This window comes from Scleropages formosus, chromosome 13, assembly GCF_900964775.1.
Source record: "Scleropages formosus chromosome 13, fSclFor1.1, whole genome shotgun sequence".
NCBI classification, from domain to species: domain Eukaryota; kingdom Metazoa; phylum Chordata; class Actinopteri; order Osteoglossiformes; family Osteoglossidae; genus Scleropages; species Scleropages formosus.
Window position 1 is genome coordinate 5609280 of NC_041818.1, and position 27653 is coordinate 5636932.

At 43.5% G+C, this 27653-nt stretch overlaps 2 protein-coding genes across 4 annotated transcripts; one reads left to right on the forward strand and one right to left on the reverse strand.

Annotated features, from left to right (window-relative positions):
- Positions 1–5713: 5713 nt before the first annotated feature.
- On the forward strand, positions 5714–19536 carry LOC108925432 (palmitoyltransferase ZDHHC15B-like). 3 transcript variants are annotated; one of them, XR_001965407.2, is made up of 13 exons: positions 5714–5865; positions 6357–6383; positions 6547–6641; positions 7090–7210; positions 7899–7968; positions 9029–9061; positions 9191–9311; positions 9645–9777; positions 10552–10678; positions 11132–11244; positions 17730–17802; positions 17945–18290; positions 18449–19536. XR_001965407.2 is itself a non-coding variant. In XM_018737340.2 (13 exons), the coding sequence occupies exons 4-12, from the start codon at positions 6582–6584 to the stop codon at positions 17771–17773; spliced, it is 822 nt and encodes a 273-aa protein (XP_018592856.1). In that variant the 5' UTR covers positions 5810–5865; positions 6055–6114; positions 6357–6383; positions 6547–6581; the 3' UTR covers positions 17774–17802; positions 17945–19536. The 3 variants fall into 3 exon arrangements, 2 of the variants coding, with proteins under 2 accessions (XP_018592855.1, XP_018592856.1); XM_018737340.2 differs by adding an exon at positions 6055–6114 and having other exon boundaries at positions 5810–5865; positions 17945–19536; XM_018737339.2 differs by having other exon boundaries at positions 17945–19536.
- Positions 19537–19627: 91 nt separating this feature from the next.
- On the reverse strand, positions 19628–25917 carry LOC108925433 (uracil phosphoribosyltransferase homolog). The gene is made up of 8 exons (XM_018737342.2): positions 25777–25917; positions 25010–25316; positions 24038–24080; positions 23469–23538; positions 23301–23363; positions 22645–22806; positions 20968–21066; positions 19628–20881 (listed from the first exon to the last, which is right to left on the reverse strand). Exons 2-8 carry the CDS (start codon positions 25273–25275, stop codon positions 20775–20777), a joined length of 810 nt encoding a protein of 269 aa, XP_018592858.1. The 5' UTR covers positions 25276–25316; positions 25777–25917; the 3' UTR covers positions 19628–20774.
- Positions 25918–27653: the final 1736 nt, after the last annotated feature.

The following is a 27653-nucleotide window of genomic DNA, read 5'->3' on the forward strand; positions in this document are numbered from 1 at the left end:
TATTATAGCATTCTTGGTTCTGTTGCTCATGATATGACATTAAGTTATTCTTTCTGAATTTGCTTCTGAAGAACAAAGCCAGACATGTATCTGTCTTGTACCTGCTGCTTATTGGTTGATATGCTAAGGCAGGGGTTCCCAGTGGTGATTTTCCCATTGGGCACTGGAGGCAGAGTGCCGAGGGCTGCGAAAGAGGAAAAAAATTAAAAACAAGAAAACATGACCGTGAGACAAATTTAATAAAGCTTAAAACTTCTTAGTTGTATTTCAGAAGCAAAAATTCAAGAATTGTCAGGTATTTGCTAAGAACGTTTCTTTCTTCAGTTTCTCCATCAGTCACATGGTTTAGGGTTATAATAAAGTCCATCATGTCAATGGACATAATTCCATTAGAATTTACCTGGCTTTTTTACATATTTCGGAGGGTTAGGGCTGCAGACACCAGAATCTGGTTCTAGTAATTCCCAAATGCAGGGTTGTGACCTAAATGAGGGTCACCTGGGTATTCCTCTGGGTTACAAGATGTTCTCAAAAAAGAAATATTATAGCGTTATAAAGAGATTATTTCAACAGCAAAATATGAAGTATCATTAAAACAGTGACTAAGGTGGAATAGTTTTGGATTACATTTACATTCATTAATTTATTCAAAAGCAGATGCTTTTCTTCAACGTGACATACATCTTCACAAAGAATACAAAAAGTGCATTACAATAACAGAAAGAGAGATTTGGATGCAGACAGATAATCTGTGAGTACAGCCAATTATAGATTACATACTTTGGTGCATGGTATAAATTAGATATTGATCATATTTACAGTTATTCATTTAACTTATACTCTTCTCCAAAGCAACTTACAATTATATACCCATTTATTCAGGTGTGGTTAATCACTTTGCTCCAAGAGTAGTGCAATAGGAGGAGGGACTCAAACCTGTAACCTTTGGGTCCCAAGGAAACAGCGCTAACCGCTATACTACCAGCTGCCCCTATAAATTGCACCTCTATATAATCCATTATTGTTTGGTATAAAGGGGCATGGTGGTGCAGTGGGTTTTGGCTGGATCCTGCTCTCTGGTGGGTCTGGGGTTCAAGTCCCGCTTGGGGTGCCTTGTGACGGATGGGTGTCCCATCCTGGGTGTGTCCCCTCCCCCTCCAGCCTTGTGCCCTGTGTTGCCGGGTTAGGCTCCGGCTCGTCGTGACCCCAATTGGGGCAAGCAGTTTCAGTCAATGTGTGTGTGTTTGATATAATAATGTCCAAGTCCATTTATACTCAATACTCATACACCAAGCAGACCAGTGAGGGCCTGCTCTTAAGAAACACTATTATTTGAATTATTATTTGAATATTTTATTATTAGCATTTTGATTTCAAATAAAATGTTTAACTTCCATACATTCACAACTGTTCTAGTTAACAGAGCAGGTACTAGTGCTCAGGGTTATCAGGCTAGGAGAGGACTGTGTTTGGGGTAGTCTGGGAACCACACTCTTAGGACATGAGCTGAATGTGACGTTTTAATTATGAAAGTATATTCAGTATTACACCATTTCTGGGACAGAGAAAAGGGGGTCATGTGTTTATTCTCCTGGGTTTTCTCTGCCTGGAGTTCTCACCTTGTTTCTCTGCTCCATCAAGTCTTAAAATGAATGTGTCTCACTTCTGGAAATTGAAATACAAATGCACTTTAATTGCTAGAGCACACATGATTGTCTGTCCAGTGTGTGTGTCCTATGTGACTCTGTCAAGGAACTGCATGTGTGATCGAGTGCTCATGGAGTTAATGAGAAATGAAGAGGAATGAAGGAGGAATAAAGAGGAATGAACTTGGAATGATGGAGGAATGACAGAAGAACAAAGAAGAATGAAGGGGAATGAACATGGAATGAGGGAGAAGTGAAGGAATAATGAAGAGCAATGAAGGAGAAATAAAAAGGAATGCAGGGAGATGAAGAGGAATAATGGAGAAACGAAAGAAGGATAAAGGAGGAATGTAGCGGAATTAAAGTGGAATGGAGGAGGAATAAAGGAGAAATGGAGGAAGGATAAAGGAGGAATGCAGAGGATTAATGTGGAATGAGGGTGGAATAAAGGAGGAATGAAGAGGAATGAAGGAGGAATGAAGGAGGAATAAAGGAGGAATGAAGAGGAGTGAAGGAGGAATGAACAGAAATGAAGAAGGAATAAAGGACGAATGAAGAGGAATGGAGGAGGAATGAAGGAAGAATGAAGGAGGAATAAAGGGGGAATGAAGGAGGAATGACACACAACGAAAAAGGAATGAAGGAGGAAAAAAGGAGGAATGAAGAGGAATAAAGGAGGAATGAAGAGGAGTGAAGGAGGGATGAACAGAAATGAAGAAGGAATAAAGGATGAATGAAGAGGAATGGAGGAGGAATGAAGAATGAATGAAGGAGGAAAAAATGAGGAATGAAGGAGGAAAAATACCTACTTGAACGATGAACCTTGGTGCAGCAAGTGGTAGGTTACAAATTAGGTTTGCTTGAGACTTTCATGTCTGCAGCTATGTCTCCTTCTCTTAATGTAATGCATAAATTGTACTTTTGCTGAGATGTACGTCGCTTTGGACAAAAGCATCTGCTAAATGAATAATGAATAAATGTAAATGTAAATGAATGAAAAGAAATGAAGGGGAATGAAGAGGAATGAAGAAGGAATAAAGGACGAATGAAGGAGGAATGAAGAAGGAATGAAGGAGGAAAAAAAGGAGGAATAAAGAGGAATGAAGGAGGATTGAAGAAGGAATGAAGGACAAATGAAGAGGAATGAAGAGGGAATGCCATATTCCTGTCAGAAAACAACCATCTGGACAGTCCTCTAGAGACGACTACAAGCAGATGGGAATAGAATGTCTGGAAATGTAACAGCATTCATGCAAGTGCGTACACACCACTCGCGCACACACACACACACACACACACACACACACACACACACACACACACACACACACACACACACACAGATTACTTCATGGAAAACTGAACCTTTACAGGACTTTTAAAAAATAATCAAGACTAGTGCTGAATCTTAGTGTTCGCAGGTGGACGACCAAATAGCAGAGCTGGAGATGATTAAATTTCCCTGTTTTCAGTGCTCTGTCCTTTGTCCTCTCATGACATTTACGCCGACATTGATTCTTTCAGCAGACACTTTTCTCCAAAGCAACAGTTAATGATTACATATCTATACAGCAGAGCAAGGTAACACACACCATGGTAAGTGAAAAAGTACTCCCAATAGTGTTTATCGGCAATAATTCAGTTTGTACATGCCTACAAACGGGCAATTTGGAGACACCAATCCACCTGAAACACATATTTGGAAACCAGAGCCTAAATTCACACAAACTCCATACAGAGTGGGGATCAAACCCATGTCCAGCTGCACCATCTAAGCACCCACTTCACCACTGTGCCACCTAAATACAGACCTCAGGCAACGCTGTAAAGTAGAAAAGTGTTTAAGTTCCTTGCACTTGGTGGACGACACACACATCTGGCGCACGTCTCCATTCCAACCCCAGGTAAAGAAACACATTTTACCGTAGATGTCTTAGCTCTGGTGTAATTTTGAGAATTGAAGCTAGTAGGGCTGAAGCTATTCACCTAATCTGCCCCCTCCCCCGACTGACGGCAGAGAGCGTGTCCGAGAATAGGGTCTTCCTGGGGGCATCAGTGACCGGACCCTGTGTCCTCAGGATGCTGCCATGCAAGAGCACTATTACCTCCTGGCTCCCGGCGCTACCGCCACACATGACTTCCGCCTAACCTGGCCCCCTTCCAGTCTCGGCAGCCTGGAATCTGTGGGAACACGCTTCCCCAGCAGCCGGCCTTGGGTTGCGTTCAAACCTGTTGATCTGAGATGTTTGCCTTTCTACATTCTGAGCCGATGCTTTCATTTGGAGACCGTTGCTGTTTTTCCACTCGCGATTGATCTATAGCAGAGCGACCAGCAATGTGCTGATGGACAGCCCATCCCTCTGCAGAGGTGGACAGCTGTCTCGAGCAGAGCAGTCATCGTGGGAGATGAGCTTTGGCAGTTCATTTGTCTCATCGAAGGCTTACCTTGGGCAGATTGGGCTGAGTGGTATGGTGCTCACCTGTGCGGGTGCCTGCGGATCACCAGGCACTGCAGTGTGTGCCAACCACGCTCAGCAAAACAGGGCAATTACCTTGTTTTATGCTCAAGGTGGGGAAATAGTACGAGCCCCACAGATGTGGACATCACACAGTAAAGACGTTTCCAAAAAGGAAAGCGGATTAACTTGTGTGCCAACGCAGGAAACACCCAAGATGACACAGTAATTACCTGGAGGAAGATGCTTATGACTTCTAAACCCTAACTCTAAATCCCGTTCATAACCCCTAACCCCTAATCTTCTCCCTAACCATTAACACACTAACCCATCTGTAATCCCTAACCCTAACATAACCTGGATCCTTAACCCTTAACCCAAACTCCTAACTCTAACCCAACCTCTTACCCCAAACCACCACTATCTGTAAACTCTCACCCCTTCAAATTAACCTTTGACCCTAAGGCTACCCACTAACCCTAACCCCCATCTCTAAACCCTAGCCCCCAAACCTAACCTAACCCCTAATTCTAACCTCTAACCGTAACCCCTAGCTCTAACCTTAATCCATAACACGAACCCCTACCCCTAACCCCCAGCCTAAATCATTGTCCAAGAGTCAGATCATCAAAATAAGAGGCCCACAGGTTTTAAAGTGAAGGATCTCAGAGATGATCTGATGACCTGAAGAAGAGGAGCTGAGCCGATGTACATACCGATGGCACATGGTCACAAAGAGGCCATTGCGTTTGACACCAGCATGCTTACGGTAGATCACGGGAGCGTGTGAGTGCCAGGGCGACTGCCCCGCACCTCTGCACCGCACAATAACAGAGTTTCTCCTGCACCACAGACCTCACGTTCCTAGTCTTGCAGTGACACCTCTTGGTTTAGCATGGCCTGCTATCTCAGGCAATGTCGTCAACTGCCCTCCAAGCGAAGATCGTTTTTTCTTTTGTGTGTGTTTAAAGCAAAAACAGAACAAGACTTTGTAGTCCGGGCCAACCAGTGGAGCATGAACAGTATTTTCGAAAGTTAAATCTTTCCACGAATACACATTTTTCTTTTATGGGCCTCATCAAGTTCGTAGCTATTGTCGGGGCGGCAGGTTCAAAGGCCTGATGTCATGCAGGCCGAGCAAACCGGCACGGCCGGGAGGGGAGCGGGGATCGTTACGCTAATTTGTGCTTTTAAATGCTTCTAACTGGTCATGATGTTTTATTTATTTGTATTATCTATTGCGTGATTGCTTGCATTTTGATATGTGCGCAAAAGAATGACATTTACAAGCGGTTTTACGAGAACCCCGCTGAACTGTTTAAGCTGCATCTGTTAGGCTTTGATGAGATTGGGTTTGTCCGCGGGTTTGTTTAGGATGTGGCAGCAATTTGTCTGCTGTTATTACCTGTGTTATTATACGTTGTGCGGAAACCATATGTGTGGCACTGCTGAGTAATAAACACTTGAGACGATGTGGGGGTACGACGGTTCCCCCAGCGCCCGACAGAGGGAGCTCTCGCAGAGCCACCGCGGCACCTCGCGCTCCCGCTCCTGCCGGTCGTACCAATAGAACGCAGATGTCGCTCAGCCATCAGCCTTTGTAATCGAGCGCCGAGAAGATGGTCGCCCCCGAGGCGCTGTGAACATGGCTCTGTCGGCAGGTTTGAGATGCTGCCAAAGAATATTCTCCTGGATACCTGTTGTTATCATCACGTCTATAGTCTTGTGGTCTTATTATGCCTACGTGTTTGAGCTCTGTTTGTGTAAGTATTTGCACATTTCGGGCTTCATGGTATTTGTTTGGGTGGTACACTGTTAGCTTCATGGCTACGAGCAGGAAGTGTGTGTGTGTGGGGGGGAAATCACTATTAACTAGTCGTTAGCGGATATTAACGGCAAAATTAATCTTTTGTAGTGCGAAGTTTAAAAATTTATCAATATTAATTTGTCAGTGAGTTGAAGGCGTTGTTGGACGAGAGAAAATGAGTCAGCTAGTCGAAGAAATGTCACAAGTAAGGAGTTTCACCTTTTAAAAGTGTCTGAATTTGCCAAATTATTTGGTAGCTATGCACAACTTTTCTGTGAAAATATGTCCAGTATGTTTTTAATTTTAATGTATGAATACCTTCAGGGGGAGCAGTGGTGTCACACAATGCATTTCCTGAAATTTATTTAAATAATTTTTAAAACTGTAATGTCTTGGCAAAGAATATATATATATATAATTCCCCTGAATTGTCTCCTTTGTTTGCAGTCACCATCAGCCACACACTGGAAAAAGGTGAGCTGTTTTTTTTTTTTTTTGGTTCAGCATAAATGGAGGGAAGTGTTTTTCTTGATGTGACGGGCGCTTCTGATGTTTTCGTGCGGCTTTGTGGTGTTTCAACAATGCTGCGAAATGCTGGAAACTGGATTTAGTCTCTCTTTTTGCTTCCCTTCTGCAGTGGCCTACCTCCTCGTGTTCCATGCTTGCTTTGTTATGTTTTCCTGGACCTACTGGAAGTCTATATTTACACCTCCTTTCTCCCCATCAAAGAAGGTAAGAGTACTTCTTAGAATTGGGATGATTTTATTTGAAACATCTGTCAATATCTCACCTGTGTAGTGTTACAAGGGCCTGCACAGCACTTGTGTTACAGTACAGCAGGTAAACATGGCTAATATTAAATGAAGAGGTTGGAAACCTTGTGAGCCTGAGACGTTAGGGTGGCACGGTGGCGCAGTGAGTAGCGCTGCTGTCTCACGGCACCTGGGTGGTGTGAGAGGGTGTGGGTTCGATCCCTGCTCAGTCTGTGTGGAGTTTGCATGTTCTCCCCGTGTCCCCAGTTCAAGGAGATGCTGATCAGGTTTACCCATAGTGTGTGAGTGACCGAGAGAGTGTGTTCCACTGATGTATGGATGAGTGACCCATTGTAAGTAGTGTGTATCTAGCAGTGCTCCCAATATCAGTGTTTGCTGTTGGTTATCTGGGCTGCTTCCTGTCCCAGTTTCAGCTTTCGTACTTGGACAAGGAGAGGTATGAACTGGAAGAGAGGCCCGATGTACAGAAGCAGATCCTCATTGAGATAGCGAGAAAACTTCCCGTCTTCACACGCGCAGCATCTGGAGGCAGGTGACCTCGAAAGAGCGCGGTGGATGATGCTATCCTGACGCACCCTCACTGCATGTCTGCGGAGACATTCTTTTTCCCCCACACTTGTGTAGCCCTCATAAACCTCAAAGGGGTCAAAGAACATTTTAAAAAGTACCAATCCTTTATGTCTCAATTTTATTTCTGTAGCTGCTGAATCAGTCTCAACTTGTAACAGCTTCATTAATCTTGCCATTTTGATGGTATGTATTCACACCAGTGTTGTTTGAGTGGTGTCTGTCATTTTGTAGATGCCTGTGGTGACAGTGGCAAAGGGGTTGTCAGATTACAGTAACTGAGATCCCTAGTCGCTTTGCAGTGATCATTACAAATCTAAAGTATTCTTCACATAATCTCCTCAAACTGTAATCAGTCTGAAATACGACACCACGTTTTCCCTCTGAAACTTTTGGGCCTGGACATATATGCAGCTGGGCCACAATCCTGCTTTTTACTAAATGTTGTACATTTTGTTTGGATCGCACTAGTACTTTTTGGCACTGACAAATATAGAACTGGAACAGCTGCTGGACTGCAGCCCACCGATGGCAGGAAACAGCAGAATCTGTGGCCTGAACACCAGTGATTATGGTTAATCTGTGTATGTAGAGCGAGTAGGTGATGGAATGGCCCCTGCTGGCAACTCACATTCCTCTGTATTTCCAGCTATCAGGTTCTGCGACCGCTGCCAGGTGATAAAGCCAGACCGCTGCCACCACTGCTCTGTCTGCGAAACGTAAGTGTCTCCTCCTCATCCACACCCTCCTGCTTTCATACTGCTCTGTATATCTGAAGAATAAGGGTTGGTGTGCATCCATTTCTTCATGGTTGGTTGGCACAGGGTGACCAGAGAATGTCAGAGGAAACAGGGACTTTTGAACTGGGCGGGTCTGAATCTGGGCTTCGCTCTTGAAGATGACTACTGCTGGTCGAAACCCAGAATTACTCATCGTTGAAAAGCTCAAGACCTTTTCTGTGGCATTTTCTTAAAAGCCAAAAGTGGATTATTGCCTGGAACACTATCAGACACAAGAAGCATTCACAGATCAGTGAGATTCTGGTTGCTCTCTGTCACTGCAGTATGTGACCCAGGCGTGGGCAAGGCAGGCTTTGTACTGCTGGCTTCGGGTGATTTCACTCCTGGAACAGGAACTGCAGGACAGTGATGAAAAGCACAAGGAGTCACTTGTCATATGATAGCCCAGTTAATAATGTGCTCCCTGTTTTCACTGTCCGTCTGGTGCGATTTGGGCTCACTCATGGTGTGTACCGTTCCTAGGTCTGCTTTCCCTTCGCTGTTACCTGTGTGTAACAAGAGAAAGTCATAAAAGCGGGGGTCTTGAGCTGGACACGTATTCCTCATGTGCGACTACTACGAATAACATTGCCTTTTTTTTTGGCAAACATAAGTAAACAGGAAACCATTTCGCAAGACCAACGGTTAAGCCCTGTCAGCCTTTTGAAAGAATCCTGAGCCATGTGAAAGGTCTCTGGATGACTTGCACTTCAGTAGAGAGTTTGTGTCTAGGGTTATCCTTACAACGAAGCACTCATACTTTATTGTAAACGTAACCATGTCCTGTGTATCGACTGTTCTGTTCTGCATATTTAGTGTCCTGCACTCGTCTCACACTGTTGTGTATTTGCGCTTTATGCAGTCTTGCATACTGTTCTGTGTCGCATCATGGTCCTGGAGAAACATCTCATTCCACTGTATACAGGCTGTAAAGAGGAATGACAATAAAAACCCACTGGACATGACTTGATAACAAGGATGTCAAATTTGTTTGTTTCAGGTGTGTCCTCAAAATGGATCATCATTGTCCATGGTAAGCGGTTGTCTACTGTGTGCTGAAAATAGAAGCCTTCTGATCATGTTGAAGATGATCTTTTGCATTCAGGTTGTCTGCACCCCCTCACCAAAAAAAAAAAAAAAAAAAAAATTTCTTCCCTTTTAGGGTAAACAACTGTGTGGGATTTTCCAACTACAAGTTCTTTCTGCTGTTTCTCGCATACTCCATGGTGTACTGCATCTTCATTGCTGCAACATCCTTTCAGTATTTCCTCAAGTTCTGGGTGGTGAGTGCTGTTCCCTTTTTCTTCTACAGTTCACTGTTTGAGAGCGTGCCACGTGACTCAGAGCTCAACGTTCACGTGGTGGATCAACGAATGAAAGGGGTCCGTGAAGCTAATACCCTCATTAGGCCAATGTGGTGTACAGTATTCTGCTGTGCCTTTTGAAGAAAGGGGAGGCAATAGTTAGGCTTTCTTTTAGTGTAATTAAGTTGATTGTATATTGATTATGTCTATATAAACCAGAGGGTGTCGTGACTAGACGGGTTGGGTTAGCTTACCGAAGGTCCTACGTCTGCCTTGATTCTAATACTCACCTCCACCTCCCAACTGTCACAGGGGGAGCTGCCCAATGGTCCGGCCAAGTTCCACGTACTCTTCCTCATGTTCGTGGCCCTCATGTTCTTTGTCAGCCTCATGTTCCTCTTCGGCTACCACTGCTGGCTGGTGGCCAAAAACAGGTCTACTTTGGGTGAGTGGGGAGTGGTCTCTCAGTCTGCCAGCGAGGGGGCTCCATTGACCCCACAGGCTTGAGATGAAAGCTCAGAAGATGCTGGACATCTGAGAGTCTTCAAGTTAAAATAAGCATTTGTTAGAGCAGTGGGTTTAGTTGACTACTGCAGCTTTTAAATATTGAGGTTTTCAAAGTGGTGGCTTGAATCCATCGAATAATACAGAAAAAGTTAAAATTAAGTCAAACTTTTACAGCTATTCTACTTAGGAACAGTTTTCCCACCGTTGTTGTATTTATGACTTTCAGCTACTAAATTCAGCTACTCCAGGTAAGGGGAGAGTTTTGCCCCAGGTGGAGGAGTTCAAGTATCTTGGGGTCTTGTTCACGAGTGAGGGAAGAAGGGAGCATGAGATCGGCCATAGACTGGGAGCAGTGGCAGCAGTTATGCAGTCGCTGTACCGGTCTGTAGTGGTGAAGGGGGAGCTGAGCCATAAGGCGAAGCTCTCCATTTACTGGTCGATCTACGTCCCTACCCTCACCTATGGTCATCAACTCTGGGTGATGACCAAAAGAATAAGATCGCGGATACAAGCGGAGAAATGTAAAAACTTGGGGGCTCTGAGTCAATTTTGCCCAGTGCTGTCCAAAAACAGGCTCAATTGGATGATTTTTTTTTTTTTTTTTTTTTCCCCTTTTTTTGTGCAGCAATCGCCAATACCTGCAGTAGCACAAGTTCACACACGCTAAACTTAACATAACTCTGTGTTCTGACACCCCCCCCCCCCCCCCCAGAGGCCTTCTCAGCTCCCTTTTTCCAGAGTGGACCTGACAAGAATGGTTTCAATCTTGGCTTCCGTAGCAACCTGCTACAGGTCTTTGGAGAAGAGAGGAAACTCTGGCTCCTTCCCATTTTCACAAGGTACGTCTTTTCATTTCATTGTTCCAGCAAAAAGTGTTCTTCATGCCTGGAAGCTGACAGGAGCTGACCTGGCAGGAGATAGCCACAAGTACTGCAGCTCAAGAACTGTATGGCATAGTTACATACATGTTTGCAGCATGTAATTGTCTTTTACCATGATGTAATTTTAAAGCATTGCTAGGTTTTGTTCAGTAATCTCTAAGTTCTAGCCAGATCCCAAAAGCTGAGGCTTCATTATGCTGTTTACTAGATAGTAAAAGGTTCATCTTCAGCACAGTGAGTGTGGGCTGAAGGTGAATACAGGGAGGTAGGAAAGAGTTCACCCTGAAGGGGTATTATGCATCTGTAGACCTCTCCCTTTCATTATGTGACTCTTTGGAGCCACTGTGATGGGACAGTCTCTCTTTGTCTAAGGTCAGTGTATTCACTCGCATATCATCGCTCACTTGGCAGCCTGGGTGACGGTCACTACTTCCCCATGAGGAGCCAGAGTGAATCCCGCAATCCTTTATTAGCTAATGAGGAGCGCTGGGAGGAGGATGGCGGATCAGATGAAGAGGGTGCCGGTAAGTGGAACCTGCCAGCTGGGGGAAGACAGATACTGTTTGGGCCATTTGGATCAAAGGTTCATCTTGCCTGCACCTATCTACCTGAATACAGTTAGTTTAGATGCGTGACCAGAAGCCCTGCTGACTAGAGGCACCCAGAATCTAGCAGGATCATGTGACTGACGAGCGATCTGAGCAATACAGGTGCAACTGAGAAGATCCCACTGCACTTCACATCTAGAAAACCATAAGCATATGTGGGTGCCGAGAGGTCATTGTCCTTCCTCCAGTGAGAGATGTTGGCATATTAGCACATATAGTACATAGGCCAAAGGTGAGACCTTCATATGCTGGTGCTTGGCTTGATTCCTGGGTTCTCGTCACACAAATCTATTGCTTTAGTACTTGCTCCGCGCCGCACATACACAACCCCCCCAAACCTCATAGCAGGTCCCATACAACGAAAACTGATACAATGGTTTGAGAAAACATACATTTTTTTCATCTGTATTATTTAGAAAAATGGCATTTTTGCCTGTTAAGCGGTCATTGTGTGTCCATAATGTGTATTTTATTCTTTAGAACAGCTTAGAAGGTTTGGAAGAGAGACACACACTTGGTGTCACAGATATATATAAAATATATATATGTGTATAAATATATTGGTGTGTGTGTGTGTGTGTATATATATATAAAATTATGATTGACTTTGTGGTTTGATGTACTGTGCTTTTAATGCAAAGGATACTTTACATATATATATCTGTGACACCAAGTGTATCTCTCTTCTATATCCCTCAGTGATCTGTCAATTTTGCTATTTCCTTGCAATTTAACACACTCTTTTACTCTTAACAGAGCAGCTATATATTTCTCACTTCCTATGACAGTGTCAGCCATTCACAACCATCCATTAAGATCAATCTAATACCACAACTAAAGTAAAAATAGTATTACTACTGTTAATTTGTTTAGCTGACACTTTTCTGCATAGCAACATAGTTTTAATCTTCTTACAGTGATTTCCCATTTATACAGGTGGGTAATTTACTGCATCAATTCAAGGTTTGTACCTTGATCAAGGGTACTACAGCAGATGTGGCATTTGAACCTGACTTCTTTTGAGTCCTTACGGAGAGAAACTGCACATGGAATGATTAACTTGATTTAAATCGTATGAACAGCTTTAATAAAATGAATACCCTTATGCTACTGTAAATAGATCTTGCTGTCAAATCAAGATCTAGAGTCATTTGTTAGTAACACTACACAGCACCTCTAATGCCTGATTTATATAATTTTCTTAACCTTCTTCCTGTAGACATTTAGAAAATATCGTTTTATATTTTGAGTAACTTGTTCATATGGAACAAACTAAAAATATTTTTATATAATATACTTTACTCATATATATACTAGGGTCCCCATTGCCTTTGACTGGTCATTCAACACATTGTTTCCGTAACTGAACAGGTAACTTAAATGTCTGAACTGGTGTGACACAAATGTTTAATGTGACAGTGAAGCTGGGTTTCAGCTGTCCTGTATAATGTGTCTTCAACAAATTGAAGACGTATCGCCTTCCTTCGTCCCGTCTTCGAGTACGGAGAGCAAACCTTGAGCTCTGATTACTAAGTGGATCAGTGGCAAGACATCCCTGTGAATGAGTGAGGGGTTTAGAGATACTGAAGTAAACCACACCTCTTGTTTTTCAAGGGGCACAGGTACATCTGTAAGCCTCTTTACAGAGCCTGCTCCTGTTTGAGATCTGTAACTCCGGATTCTGCTTAACACAATCTGCTATGTGTAGTGTAGCAGGTAGCCTAGAGGTGAAGGATGTGTGGCATATGAAGTATACCAGTTCAAGTCCTAGGAAGGTGCGAAACAAAAATGGCTTTAGTTAAATACACACCTGTATAAAGAAGTGGTGCGTTTTTGGATAACAGCCTCAGCTAAGCAGCAAACATGAGGCACGTTGCAAGAATCTGTTACCCATGCAGGGAATAACTGCTCCTGCAAATGTCATTTGTGAAGACAATTATCTAGAAGAATTTCCTTGAAAGGCATTAAAATTATGATTGACTTTGTGGTTTGAATATACTGTGCTTTTAATGCAAAGGATACTTTACCAGTAGCTCAACAGAGAGGGGTTATAAGCATTTACCAATCTGCAATTGAGATTTGCCACATGAGTGTTACTATATCTTTATATATCACATTTAAAAGCAGCTTCTCAAAACACTTTAAAAATTAATGCAAACAGAGAGAGAACATGCAAAATCCCCACAGACTGAGCCAAAAAACTTGTGAGCCACCAAGGCTAGTCATTGTTCTGTCCAGGAGCAAAATAAAGTGACGACAAGATGATGAAAAGGGATATTTAAAGGAGCACACAAAACAATTTTGCAGAAGCAACTTTGAACATGTGGGTCTTCACCCTGGATTTAAAGTTGTCCAGACTAGTTATTATATTCTGGACTTGTTTTCAAATAGATACGGCAGGAATTTTGCGTGTTGTGTGGAGGGTGGGAATGGACTAACCGTTATGGCTTAGGGTTGCTTTAATTTTTTTCCTCATTTAAATTAACGGTGCTTTATTGTTCTTTTTCTGAGAATTGTCTTCATGACCGGATCTTCAAGAATGAATTTCACTCATTATGCAAATATAATTATTCAATTCACAAGAGATGTCAAGAAGGCTAACAGTGTAAAAGATAATCATGGTCTTCATGTTGTTATAGGAAGGCATGCAATTTGTTTGTGGTATAGTTTATTTCACAAATATTCCATGTAAGTAAAACAAGGGGAGAGTATTTTCTGGACTGCCTTCACTTTTCAAAACAAATCAGAGTTAAACTTATAAAGGTATAATGGGGATAAATAATGATCATCTTTATGCAATTCTGCCTCCCTCTAGTGGACATTTACCTCACAGTGGACTTAAAAGGCAAATTTACTTTATCTTCGAGCGCTAAAAGAGCTTTATAATAACTAGATGTCAATGAAAAATTGTTTTGATTATTCCTGAAATGTGCTTCATGAAAAATGCACTGAAACCTAAATATATTAACTGCATTGTATGTCTTCACAGTAAATTTTAAGCCTTAAAAATGCATATTTTCCAGCTCTACATTGTTGTTCTGAAATTTTCATAACGAGTTGTCGACTCACACTTATATGAAAAGCCTTATGTGATCAGAAATTTCTATTCAAAGTACGAGTTTTGCTGATGTTGAACATCACACAAGCGGAGCCTCTCCTGATCAGGTGTCTCATAGCCCTGTACCTGCTCCGTAGCATCTCAGATTTTGTGACTTTTTCCTAAGAAAAAAATCTATTAAAACTTGAGCCCTAAAGTAAAAGTTTTAAAGGAAGTGCTGAAAGAACTTGGAAAAAAAAAAACAAAAGAAACTGTTACATGTCAGTTTAATCGTAATAGTCACCTATCATAATATAAGCCCTAAAGTGCTGAAAAGTTGAAAAGGCAAAGGAAAACCTCACTTGTCTGTTTATTACTTAGTGATAAAAGCTATGCCTTGTATTACTTAGGTTGGGACTAAGTGATAAAAGGTGTAGAATTCTCTCCAAAGGCAAAAGACTAACTTTGCATAATTTGATGTTGTGTATATATTCATCACAAATGATACTTTAAGAGCCTGCGATGAACTGGTGTCCTGTCCAGAGCGTACCTTCCCCCCCCCCCCTCAGCTTTGTGCCCAATGCTCAGTGTGGCTGTGCTCAGGACAAGCGGTTACTAAAAGTGGATGGATGGATGGATGGATGAGAATAAGAATACTTCAATGATTAAAGAAAGTAATTGCTTTAAGTATGGTTGTATTAAACTATTTTATACACTGCATTTAAAAGCGGCTTCTCAAAGCACTTTACAAAAAAGAAAATGCGGTTATAACACTATAGCAATTTAACATAAATGTTGGCATTTAAAAAAATCACTCACTGATCACTGTTGTCCTAATGCAGGGGGGCAGTGCAGTGAGCCTATCCCAGAAGTGCAGGGTACAACCTGATTGGGACACCAGTCCATTGCAAGGCTCTAAGTCCATCTCTCTTTTTTTTTTTTTCCCAGCACACATACACACTAAGACAAAACAATTTAGTTTAACCGGTTCACATGAAGCGCGTCTGGGAGGAAACCAGAGCACTTGGAGGAAACTGACATGAGCATAGCGAGAACGTGCAAACTCCACAAGGGCTTATGAATATATGTACCCTTTTTTTATACAGTGGGCTGATTCGGTATGACACTTTAACCTGATTACTAAATTTACTTCACTTAGTTGTCTCTGACTCAGTGAAAGTCTGTGGATACTGTACTTCTACCATAATAAAATCAACTGCCTATAAGTCTTTGCTACTTCCTCTCACATTGATCGTGTCAGCTAATCACAACCCTCAATTGGGCAAATATATGAAAAAGGAAACGGCACATTCAATATTATCATTTAGATGACACTTCTCTCCAAAGCAACTGTTAAGCTGCTTACTCTGATTTGCTCGTTTATAAAGATAGATCATTTGTGCTGTATCGATTTCAGGGTAATAACCTTGCTCAAGGGCATCATAGCAGGAGATGGGATTCAAGCATACCAACATTTCCTTTAACTTCTAGGAGTAGCCTTGCATAATACATTATTTGTGCACCATAGTAGCACGGTGGCACAGCGAGTAGCGCTGTGTTCGATCCCCATCTGTCAGTGTGGAGTTTGCATGGTCTCCCCGTGTCTGCGTGGGTTTCCCCCCACAGTCCAAAGACATGTTGTTCAGGGTCACCCATAGTGTGTGAGTGACACAGAGTGTGTGTTCCACTGATGTATGGATGAGTGACCCATTGTAAGTAGTGTATCTAGCAGTGAAAGTCACTGCGGTGAATAAGGTGTGTAGGCTGATAATACTACATAGAGTTCTGCTAAATAAATAAATGTAAATGTGCAAGAGTTTTAACCATAAATTGAAATATGTGGCATTATGAAGTTATACAATCCATCATAGTATAAATTAAAATAATAAAAAGAAACTGCATCTCTGAAAACAGCTCAAAAGTATAGTGACTTTATGAGTTCATGCATGTTCTGTTATACTGATCTACCTCACCAGGGCAGGTAACCATCAGGCAATTTATACTGACTGTCAATTCCATTAAATTTTTTATGATTGGAAAACTGATGCTTTATACACGTGCTCAATGTTTTTCCATATGCGCATGGTCAACAAACAGTGCGGGCACACAAGCACATACCTTAGAGGGAGCGCTGCTCTAAACCACAGCAAATTGGCACTGGACAAGCGGTTAGTGTTAATGAATGAAACACAAGCTACAAATAATCAGACACTGTCTAAAACGGCTTGTTCCAAGCGGGGTCGTGGCAAACCGGAGGCTAACCCGGCAACAGAGGGCACAAGGCTGGAGTGGGAGGGGACACACCCAGCATGGGACGCCAGTCCATTGCAAGGCACCCCAAGCAGGACTCGAACCCCAGACCCACCGCATAGCAGGACCACGCCAAGCCCGCTGCACCACTGTGCCCCCCTCACTACAAATAATTTTTGATGAAAATTTTTTTAAATATTTGGGGTTATTATTGTTATGCAGAAAAATACATTTTTTTTGGTGCACTTGTGCCGTATGAACATTGAATTTGTGAATTCTCAAAGATACAAAGATTTCCAGGTTTTTACATTCATTTTAATTGCATTTTCTTCACTGATCTATTTCTAAAACTTGTCTGTTGGAGGTCAAAAATGGCCTTCATTTCTGCCCATCTCCATTAAAGGAAGCAGAACAAACTCTGATGTTGAATGGATACTGAAGGGGCATCGGGTCGCTTTTCGAAGGACACACTGCATATTTTTCATTTATTATTGCTATATCGGAGTTGTACAGAAACCACCCAGCAAATAAACTGAAGTATGTTCCTATTATTACACTGTTTTGACAGCAAGGAGATGATTTATATGCTTTCAAACATGATGTATCAGTTGCTTCCTCAGTACTAGATTTGACATTTACTGTGAAAAACACAGTATAAGGTGAAACACCTTTTTAAAACCTTGTCCCCATGCACTCCTCCATTACACTGCAGCTCACCCTGCTTTTACTGCACTGTCTGATTCTCCCATTTTGTTTATTTTAACTTATGAACATATATTTAGAGACAAATTAAGCTTGTGTCACTAAATATTTAACTGCTGTCAGGAAAAGTGTTTTTAAAAAATGGTGCTCATATTGTAATCACAGGGGCTAATTTGGTTGTGAGTAGTGCTGTGCATTTAAAGGCATGTAACCTTATGTGCAATTGAGATAATGTTCTAAGGGATCAATTTCCAGTATAGTGTCACAAGAGTCTAGATGTGGGAGGAGTGAATTTCCAGTTTAAAGACGTTAATGTTAAACTGTAAGATGTTTATTAAAATATGAAACGTTATCTGTTGTGGTGTGGCTGTGTATGCATGCCTGTTCAGCTGCTGTATCTTATCTCATTCAGCCATTCAGAGGGACCCTTCTGTCACCATAGAGATGGATTCCTAATAGGCTGGGGTGCATTGTTTTCAGATCAGGTGAGTTTTGTTTTTATTTGGCATGTTTCATAAAAGGAGAAATACCTGTCAAGGTGAGCTGTAGATGTCTCTTTGCACACAAGGACACACCCCCTTCTTAGTCACCTGTGTAGACCATTTGTCCCTTTCTCTGATACTGCAGAAATCATTCAAGATGAGTTCAGCATTGAAGCAGTGCAGTTAGATGAAGATGATGATGCTGCAGCTTCTAAGGACTGTGCAGAGTTCAGAAGAATTCCAGACAAGCTGAGAGATGCAAGAAACCAAACGGGTCAAACAAGTACCTTGCTGGGATTGTTCGTAGGGATTATTGTGTACCGGATGTGTTAATACCCGTTCAGTGTCCGCAAAAGGATGAGTATGTGTTTGCGTGTCCTGTGTGAAGGAATACAGGATATTCAGGAGCACTGCTGATTTCCCGTTTCTCTGTACAGGTGAAGCAAACTTGCGTCGCCGTGGACATGAGAAAGCATACTGTATACTGTCAGGTATTTGAACTGTATTTCATGTCTAGTCAAATACCTTCTGTCACTGTTCCCCTTATTATTTTTCCTCCTAAGTGTTCATTTCAAAATAACTGGATTTCTGTGGATGGCTGCAATATGAAGCCAAAACTGATTAGACTTTTGTGATGTGCAATCATCAGACTGCGTGATGCCCAGGGTGTGTGTGAACTGAGCATTGCGCTGACCACACAGGGAGCCCTAACTGCTGCCTCCTGTACTCCTCTCCACTCCACACCGGTGAAGTGCAGCCGACCGCGCTGCCTTCTAGTAGAGATGAACGGGAGTACAACCACCTCCTTCAGTGTCCATCTCAGCCCTAGGGAATTGTGGGATTTGAGCTTGAAGTCATTTCTGTGAGAAACCACCACACTCCAGTCAAGCAATTTATTAGAACATTACTTATGAAAATGATTTAATGAATCGTAAAGCGAGGTCCTTATGAAGAAATGTAAGCCTGGAACTTTTATAACCCATTTCTGTCTTATTCTGAAAGTGGTTTATGACCATGCTTTTGCCATTAGCCTAAATGTTGGAGATGGGTTTTTTCAGTTCATCTCGGGAAACAAGTTAATTCGGTGTTTTTGCAATTTCCTTTCTTTAGCTACCTTAATGTTTATTTTTATAAATAGATGTTTGAATGACCAATGGAAAATTGAGTATTTCTATTTACTAAATACTGTGGCTGTATGAAACGCACATTTTTGACAGTGCATTGCTTTGTTGGAAACGCATCTGTATTAGTGTAAATGACTGCAAAATGAAACCGGGGTAAAATATTCAAATGGAAATGTATTTATTGATAATGTAAATGGTTTTAAAAGGTTGCCTGGTAAGAAATATTACAAATATAAAGTTGTTTTCCTGTATTTTAAATTTTACCTGTGGGATTTATTTACTGCTTTCCTTGTGGTGGGAGATTAGAGCAGGGTTATAAAGAAATTAATAAAGTGTGTATGATTATTTGTAGTGGTGTTTAGGAAAAGGCTCTTCTAATGCATCCTTCCAGATTTTTGAAGCTGTTTTTTTCAGTACTCAGTCTACATGGTTTTACTCAACTTTCTTGAATAAGAGCTGGAGCAACTACAATGTGTATTGTCATTCAGGTCATCTGACGTTGCTACCCTGATGGAAAGGGGTCATGTTTTGGGGTTTTCTGTTTCTGTTGGACGGAGGGCCTGTGTATGTTTACTATGTGAGGCATGCTGGCAGTTGTCCTGTGACTCCACCCATAGACCTAGGGCAGGGGATGCTTTACAGAAATACTATGTTGGCACTGTCTCACCAGGTTCTCTTGCAGCATAGAACATTGGTCTGGGCAGTTATTTGGAGTTCTTTATTTTCAGAACATTTTAATTCTCGTATCTTAATCTGCTAAGAAAACCATTGCTATCCGCAAAGAAAGTTAAATTTACATGTACCATCCATCCTCTGTGTAAATATGATTTGTAATAACACAGATATAGTTTACTGGAATATACAATTATTTTATTTTTAGATTTTTCAATTCTCATACTACCAAATGTTAGTCACAGCTGCTATTGCCATGCGTAGGATTTTAAAGTGTTATTTGATCATGAAAAGTTACTTAAAATATTACCCTTTTAACACAGCTAGATATTTCCCTGGAAATATTTGGGTTAAAAAAAACCTGCTGAAGGGTATAAAAGCAGCCCATCTCCTGGGATTTAAGGGTCCATTTCTTTAACCATTATGTTTATTCCAGGGGAGGATTGCTGGAAGTGATTACGATGAAGGGTTGAGGTGTTTCTTGGACATCTGGTTTGCCTCGTTCTTTGTTTTCCATGTGTTTTGTGCAATGCCACAGGAGTATGTATTTACCACAGAAGCACTTCTTGTCTCTCCTGATTTGGTTGGTTATACATGTTTGTTTAGATGAATTTCCTGTCTGTGTGTTACAGATGCAATTATGTATGATGGCAGTAATTTGAAATACTCATACTAAACGTGTGGAACTTCTGATTTGGTACACAGCTAGTAAAATGCTAACAGATGGAGCAAGAACATTCTGATGTACTTGCCACATCTTTGTATTTATAAAATAAATTTTGTTGCTTACACAATTGTATATATACTTGTTACCTGGAGTGTCTGAAACCCACAAGTTCTCATCTGTTGACAGCTAAGCTACATTCGAGGAAGAGAGCAACGCAATTCCCTCACTGCGATGGCGGAATAAAATGCAACGTGAATTTTATTCAAAACCGATTAAATAAGATGGTTAGCCACATTAGCTAGAAACAACCACATCATTCCCAGAAAGACCTGAATGGAATGTGCTTTTCTTTGTCGGAGCAATACTTGGCGTTATCATTGAACAGCTCACGTGATCAGGCATGTAAAGTGGCCGAGGCAGATACTAACCATGCAGCTCTTAGCAAAAAGGGAGGATGCTGCCGAAAAGCACACTGGCAGCAGTTCCTGTAGCGCAGCCTAACTGATGGACAGTTAGTCTGTCCCAAAATACTTCTGTCCAAAGTGGGTCGGAGCCACCGGGTGCACCTCTGTAGTCAGTATAGTGATGTCCGGGAACTCCTGGACGATGGAGGCGGCCCCTGTCGACACAAACACGATGAGAGTTCTGCAGCGATTTCAACCAGACGATGCCTTAGGACAAACAGTCTAAGGGGTGGTGGCCTACCATGGGGGGTGGAGAACAGGCTGAGGAGGATGATGTGTTTTGGCTGGAGGCCGTGCTCTATCAATACCCGCGCTGCTTCAATCACTGTATTACCAGTACCTACAGGAACGCAACCAGAAGAGAGTGAAAGGCAGAGAAAAGTTTACTTCTATGTATCTCACGAGCACAAAAACAAAACTGCTCCACCGCGCAACTCAGAGTAAAACCTTCAAAGGTGGCATCCGTTGATGAAAGGCATGTGGGAGATATAAATTTTTGTCTACGCTTGTTTTGGTCTTCAACATACGACAGCCATCCTGTCAATGTTATCATTTTCAAGTTGTGATGTTTGGTCATGTTGTCCACGGATGAGTGCTCCATCTGCTGTACAGTAACGCTGGCCGCACTACCGCAAGGCACCATATTTCTTATTGACTCACTGCGTTTTATTTACGAAAACATGTTGTTTACAAAACGTTTCCTTTGTGATTGCATTCAAGTTACTTTTTATTTACAATGACTAGCAAGCAAAAACATTCTGGTAGAGCAGAAACGAAAAAGCAGAAGAAAACATTCAGAAACGAAAACAGCGCAGCACAATAAATATTCTATATTAGTATTAACACAATGTGTGAAATTAGTGGAAAATCATTGTTTATATACTGTATTCTTACACTGCCTGTAATGCAGTATCAGGGGGGTTTATGACTTACAACAAGGTTCATCATCAGAACTGAACCCAGCCTTAGATCGAGGACCACCTACAACTCAAAATGCGAGTGCAATATTTCACGTGCTTACTCTACAACACCGTGATGCATTCTGCGTCTGAAATACGCCCATCGTGACTGCTCTCGCAGCAGTTTACGGAATGGTAACAGTAAAGTGGATGTACATTAGAGACAGAAAGAAGTAAACGATAGCCATTAGTGTGCTATTTTTGGTGGACTTCATTATGCTATTCATCACCTCCATGGCTATTGAGTAGGCACTGTACAATTTCCTTCAGAAAGCTGTAATTATCTTCGATGGTTAAATGATGCTGAATTATGTTGGGAAAAAAAAAATGGAAAGCACAGCACTGGTCAGAGTGAAGGAAATTGAATAGTCTGGCAATTTCCTTTTCCCCCCACAATGCTCTGGAATTGTGAAAAACCTGCAGCAAATAGGTAAACGTCCCAGTTCTTTTGTTAGAAAAGTACACCCTGCATTCCCAACGCAATGTCACGGAAAATGATGTGCTCTTATTGCGATTACGGCAATGCCCGGGAAGGGTCTCCAGGTCTTCCTGATTCATACCAGCTCACTCCCATCCATCCAGCGGAGCACAAGTACGTACCTCCAATAATCAAACACGAGCGCTCGAACCCTCTCCGGTGGGTCTGGGGTTTGAGTCCTGCTTGGGGTGCCTTGCAAGCGACTGGCATCCCATCCTGGGTGTGTCCCCTCCCCCGCCAGCCTTTCACCCTGTGTTGGCAGGTTAGGCCTCGGCTCCGGCTCCCCGCGACCCCGTATGGGACAAGTGGTTTCAGATGACGTGTGTGTGTGTGTGTGTGTGTGTGTGAGCGCTCGAACCCAAGAGTTAGTTACTCGGAAACCACCAGCAATACATACTGATGCACGACAGGTTTAATAGAACTGGAAAGCCGCAGAAAATTCGATTACTCGCATCCACTTGAGGCCACACCCTGCACTCACTGAGTATGGGGTACATGAGCAGCACCTTCCTCCTGTAGATATCAGGGGGGAACTTGGCGTAATACACCTTGGCCTTTTGGGTCTCCTCGTCACTCTGGATGAGGATCTTGCCGATGCGGATGGACCTGCAGCAGTCTCTCAGGCCCTGTTCCATGGCTTCCCCTGTAGGTGTGCATAAAATCTGTGCTCCAGTCCGCATCGATGCATCTCAGCTTCATCTTTTTCTCCCAAAACGTTTTTTTTTTTTCTACAAAGCTGTTACAAGGTGCCCGGTAATCAATATTCCACATGGGACCAAACATCAAAAACTGCACAACTGTAATACAGAAAAGCAAATATTTTGTATTTATAATACATAATGCCTCTATTGCAGATAGTTTGTGTTGAACGAGCATCTTGCTTGCAAAAGCGAGACACAAAACAACCATTCTTGTCTACCTGTCAGGGTGTTTCAGAAATATCCTCTGACAATAACGAGCAAACACTACACACCTCCTCTGGTTTGTTCCATAATATCAGTAAAGTGTGTGATGCTGTATGGTTTGTCACGCAGTTTGAAACGACAAAATCAAATCTGGCTTCCCAGAGGCCAACGCTGCTGCGCTGATTCGAGGTGGAATTAAAGCCAGTAAGGCTGTTTGCAGCATGATTCTCACCACTCCTCATGATGCTGACGCCACAGTTGCCCTTCTCGAATTTAACTCCGTCATACTTGTGCCCTAGAGGAAGGCCAGGGAGGAAAAAATAAACGCTACAACCCGGTGCTTCAATCCCGAATGTGCACACCCACCCTGCAACCCGTCAGGAAATGGGGTGTGGATTACCTGTGGGTGTAGTCACTGTGCACTCTGAATATGGCAGCTGGTTGAGTCCCTCCTCAACCACAAGTCTTATCTGTATAAAGAGAAAAACATAAGAATAATGTACTAATCACACAAATGCAACGAAACTATAGCTGACATTAAAACACGTCAATATTCGGAGGATGTACAAGCATTACTGTTATGTTTACTGTTTATGTTCTTGTAGCTTAACAAGTGGCATCTTGCCAGCTGCTATAATGTGTAATCTGACTGACAAGCGAGGTAATAAGATTAATGATACTATGGTCAGAATTGAAAGAAAAAAAGTGGTAGAAAGGGGTGTGTGGTGGCGCAGCGGGTTTGGCCGGGTCCCGCTCTCCGGTGGGTCTGGGGTTCGAGTCCCACTTGGGGTGCCTTGCGACAGACTGGCGTCCAGTCCTGGGTGTATCCCCTCCAGCCTTATGCCCTGTGTTGCCGGGTTAGGCTCTGGTTCACCGCAACCCCACTCAGGACAAGCGGTTTCGGTCTGTGTGTGTAGTGTTAGAAAGTTCAGATGCTCCAGAAGTTATTCATTCTTGCCCCATTCTTACCAGTCGATCTGCGCAAAACACAAAGTCCCCCCTGCTGGTTGCCCTGTTGACAGAAACACATGGATAAAAACCCCTCACAGTGCTGTCTTCTTTATTATGGAGCCAGTGAGTCAGCATACATATCACTGAAATGACTTGATGACAAATCACTTTTATGGCAGTTCATAACTGATTCAGAATTCATATATGGACCCATTTAAAGAGACCCAACACCAGGAACGCCATGCCAGTGGGCACAGTCACACAGACATTGGAGAGGCAGCTGCCAGCCCTTGGTTAAGAAAGCAGGAGGTGGACTGATGAGCGGGGGGGGATCGGACTGTTCACAGCATACAAGTGGTCCAGCAATACAAGAGCAGTAGCGTGTGAATCCGGGCTGAACAGTTCACCCATCCCGATAGGTCGCCCTCTCAAAATGCTCACTCGCTACCAACTGTCCATTCCAACAGCTCACCCATCCCCACAGGTCGTCCTCTCAAACCGCCCCCCTCGCCCCGACAGGTCATCTGTACCAACTGTCCATTCCAACTGCTTGCCGTCCTGACAGATTGTCCATTCAAAGAGCCCCCCTTTGCCAGGACACACATGCCAACAACTCTCCCATCCCAAGTCATCCGCATCAACGGTGCCCATCCCGAACGGTCATCCGTGCCAACAGCTCACCCATACCGCCATGTCGCACGTGCCGACAATTTGCCTATCCTGGCAGGATACCCATGCTGGCACGTCGTACATACCAACCCCGTCCACCTCACGCGTCATCCATCCATGTCATCTGTGCCAGCAGCTCATACGTACAGCTGAGAATGACATCAGATCTCTCAGCAAAAAAAAAAGATCACAGTAGTCATTTCCAAGGTCGTAGTCATAATGTCAGTGTGTGTTCAAGTGAAACTCAAGAGATTCCAGGACCACTTGGATCACTCTCTAAAGCAGAACGTCAACTTGACGGTCAAGTGCTCGTGGCCTTACTTGTCTCTGATGATGGTCTGCAGCTCTCGGATTTGGTCATTCAGAGGTAGGAGCTTCACCTGCGGCCCCAGCTGCCACTCACACGGCTCTCCGTTCACCCCATCCACGCCGCGATCACGCGCCTCTCCATCCGCGGCGTTGTGCGCGAAGCGGACCTGTTTGTACGCGTGCTCCGAGTCAGGTTGGCTCGCGCTCTTCAGCTGCTGGTTGTGGCAAGGCATGATCGTACTCTCTGTCGCGATCCTGTTGCCCAGAGCTGTTTCCATAGAACACGTACGGATATCTCGTGGAAATCTGCACACCTTCGCTGAGGACAGAGAGAAAACAAACAATTAAACCGTTCTCTCTGCCATCCGCTTTCCTGCGTAGGACACTGTAGTTGCGCAGCAGCTGGCTCTAGTCTGACTCTGGGTCGTGTTGCCGGACGTCATTACGCGCATGGCGCATGCGATGCGCGATTCAATTTTTATCGACTGCTACACTTCTAGATCATGTTCCGGATACATTTGGCGGATATATTTGAAGTTATACAAATCAGTGTACAACTTCGCTTTTATTAATGAACATTATAGTATAAAAAGTCACGTATATATACAGACATACTGCATAAGATTGTATGTTTTAACACAAAATAATTTTAAGAGTAAACAGTCCCACCAGACTTAGAATCAGAGAATGTGCAACAGACCCACCCAAAACAAACGTGAACAGATTTGAACTTCAGGCAAAAAAAAAAAAACTATCATCATTAAACATCTCATTCATACCGGCTACAGGTCCGTATATCAGAATCTTATGAAGTCTTTCTTAAGCACGCAGCAGAGTAATACCAAGGCCAGCGTGTTACAAACGGACGGTGAAGATGGCAGCACTGTTGATGTCAGTGAGAAAACGTGCTTCTCAGGAAGGCGGGCTGATTCCGGATGTTTACGTCATCAAGGGGCGGGTCGATCCTGGACGGGACGTCACAAGGGGGCGGGGAGAACGTAGAAGCCGCGCTCCATTCAGGGGGCAGAACGAAGCAGAAGCGGAAGTGGTATGGGAAAGGGGGCGGGCTGAACCCGGACGTGATACGGCGGCAGGGGCTTAGCATTCGGCAAACTTCGGAAGCTGTGGGACTTCTGTGTCTTTTTCGTTCATCATGGCGCCGCTGCTTATTCCTTTGCAGTGTGACTTCCACTTGCAGAGACGAAAACTAGCCTTTTTACTTAGACAGGCGAGCTTGTATCACAGCCTGAGACACGCGGACGACAGGAGCGAAGTTCGACGGAGGAGGTGGTGCCAGCAGCAGCAGGTGGGTCACTGGCGGGGAGAGCAGGAGCCGGGTGGCAGCGCACAAGGACACTGACTGCGCGCTGCCGGCGAGCTGTTGTCACCTGAGGGCAGCGCAGAAACCGGCTGTGTTTGGGTTTCACGCGACGGATTGTTGTCCCGGAACGAGTTGGTTTAGAGACGCAGACGGAAGAAGAGCGAGTGGAGCGTAGCCGCTACGCCGGGCAAGCGCGCGGGCCAGGCGACCGAGTCGAACGAAGCCGTCCTCAGTGTTTTTATATATAGATTAGATATAGTCAGGGCTCGTCACGTACGTAAACAGACCTCGGCTATTCATTCTATTGATCGTAAACAACTTTAGTTTTCTGCCCAGGACAGGTCACGGTGGTCTGTTCACGTGCAGGTGAGCCTCGACGCCCTCGTGAGGTGAGGTGAGTGGAGGGCACGCGCTGGAGCCCTTCTTTGTTCACGGTTGGTAGAGTGTGTTTTTTTTTTTTTTTTTTTTCTTTTTTTTTTTTTGTATCCGGAAAGTCGTGGTACTTCTTGGCTGATGTTGTTTATGCCGGTACAGGAGTACCGGCGTACGCAGTTAGGACCTACGTCACACACCAGACCGCGTACGACTGTTTTTACGGGTTTTATTGCTGTTCTTTTTAAACAAACTTTATTGATAAAAAGCAACAATTAACAATTACATAAGTTAAGCGGTGTTCTGTATTTTTGTGTTTTCGTGACCGTTTTGGTCACGTGACACCCGGTGGACAGGCGCATGCGCTGTGCGATATGGGACCTCGCGCTACCAACCCCGTGACGTGCTGCTTACGCGCAGCAAGAGGTCAGTCCTCAGGTAGTGATGTGCAGCCTCTCTCGTGTGGTTGGTACCCTTGTGTGGGACAGATACCATGCATGATGACTGCAGATGGACAGCAGGTGGCGTGGCGGTTATGGACATCGACGCGTAATCTGTGGATTGTAGGCTCCAGTCCCGTTACTTTCTGCTGCTGTCGTGCCATGGAACCATTTGCTTACACCGAGTTTGTGTTGATGAGTCAAAACACTGTCGGTTGCTTTTGACAGAAGCATCACCTAAGCACCAAATGACAAGTGACAATAGAAAAATGTAACTCCTTGAGGTCAGTGAGGTAGGTGTCAATGGCGAGAGTCGCCAGTGTGTTTTTGTCTGTTACTCCTTGTCTCTTTTTCCACCTCGTGTGCAGTCCCAGATGTGCAGCTTACTTCATGGGGCATGTTTAAACAAAAAGAAAAATCTTCCTCCCCCACAAATGTTTAAAACGAAGGTGGTAGTGGTAATCAGAAACTGACCCCCCGGTCGCACCAGTGGACTTTGCCACCACAGTGACAGAGCCGTGCA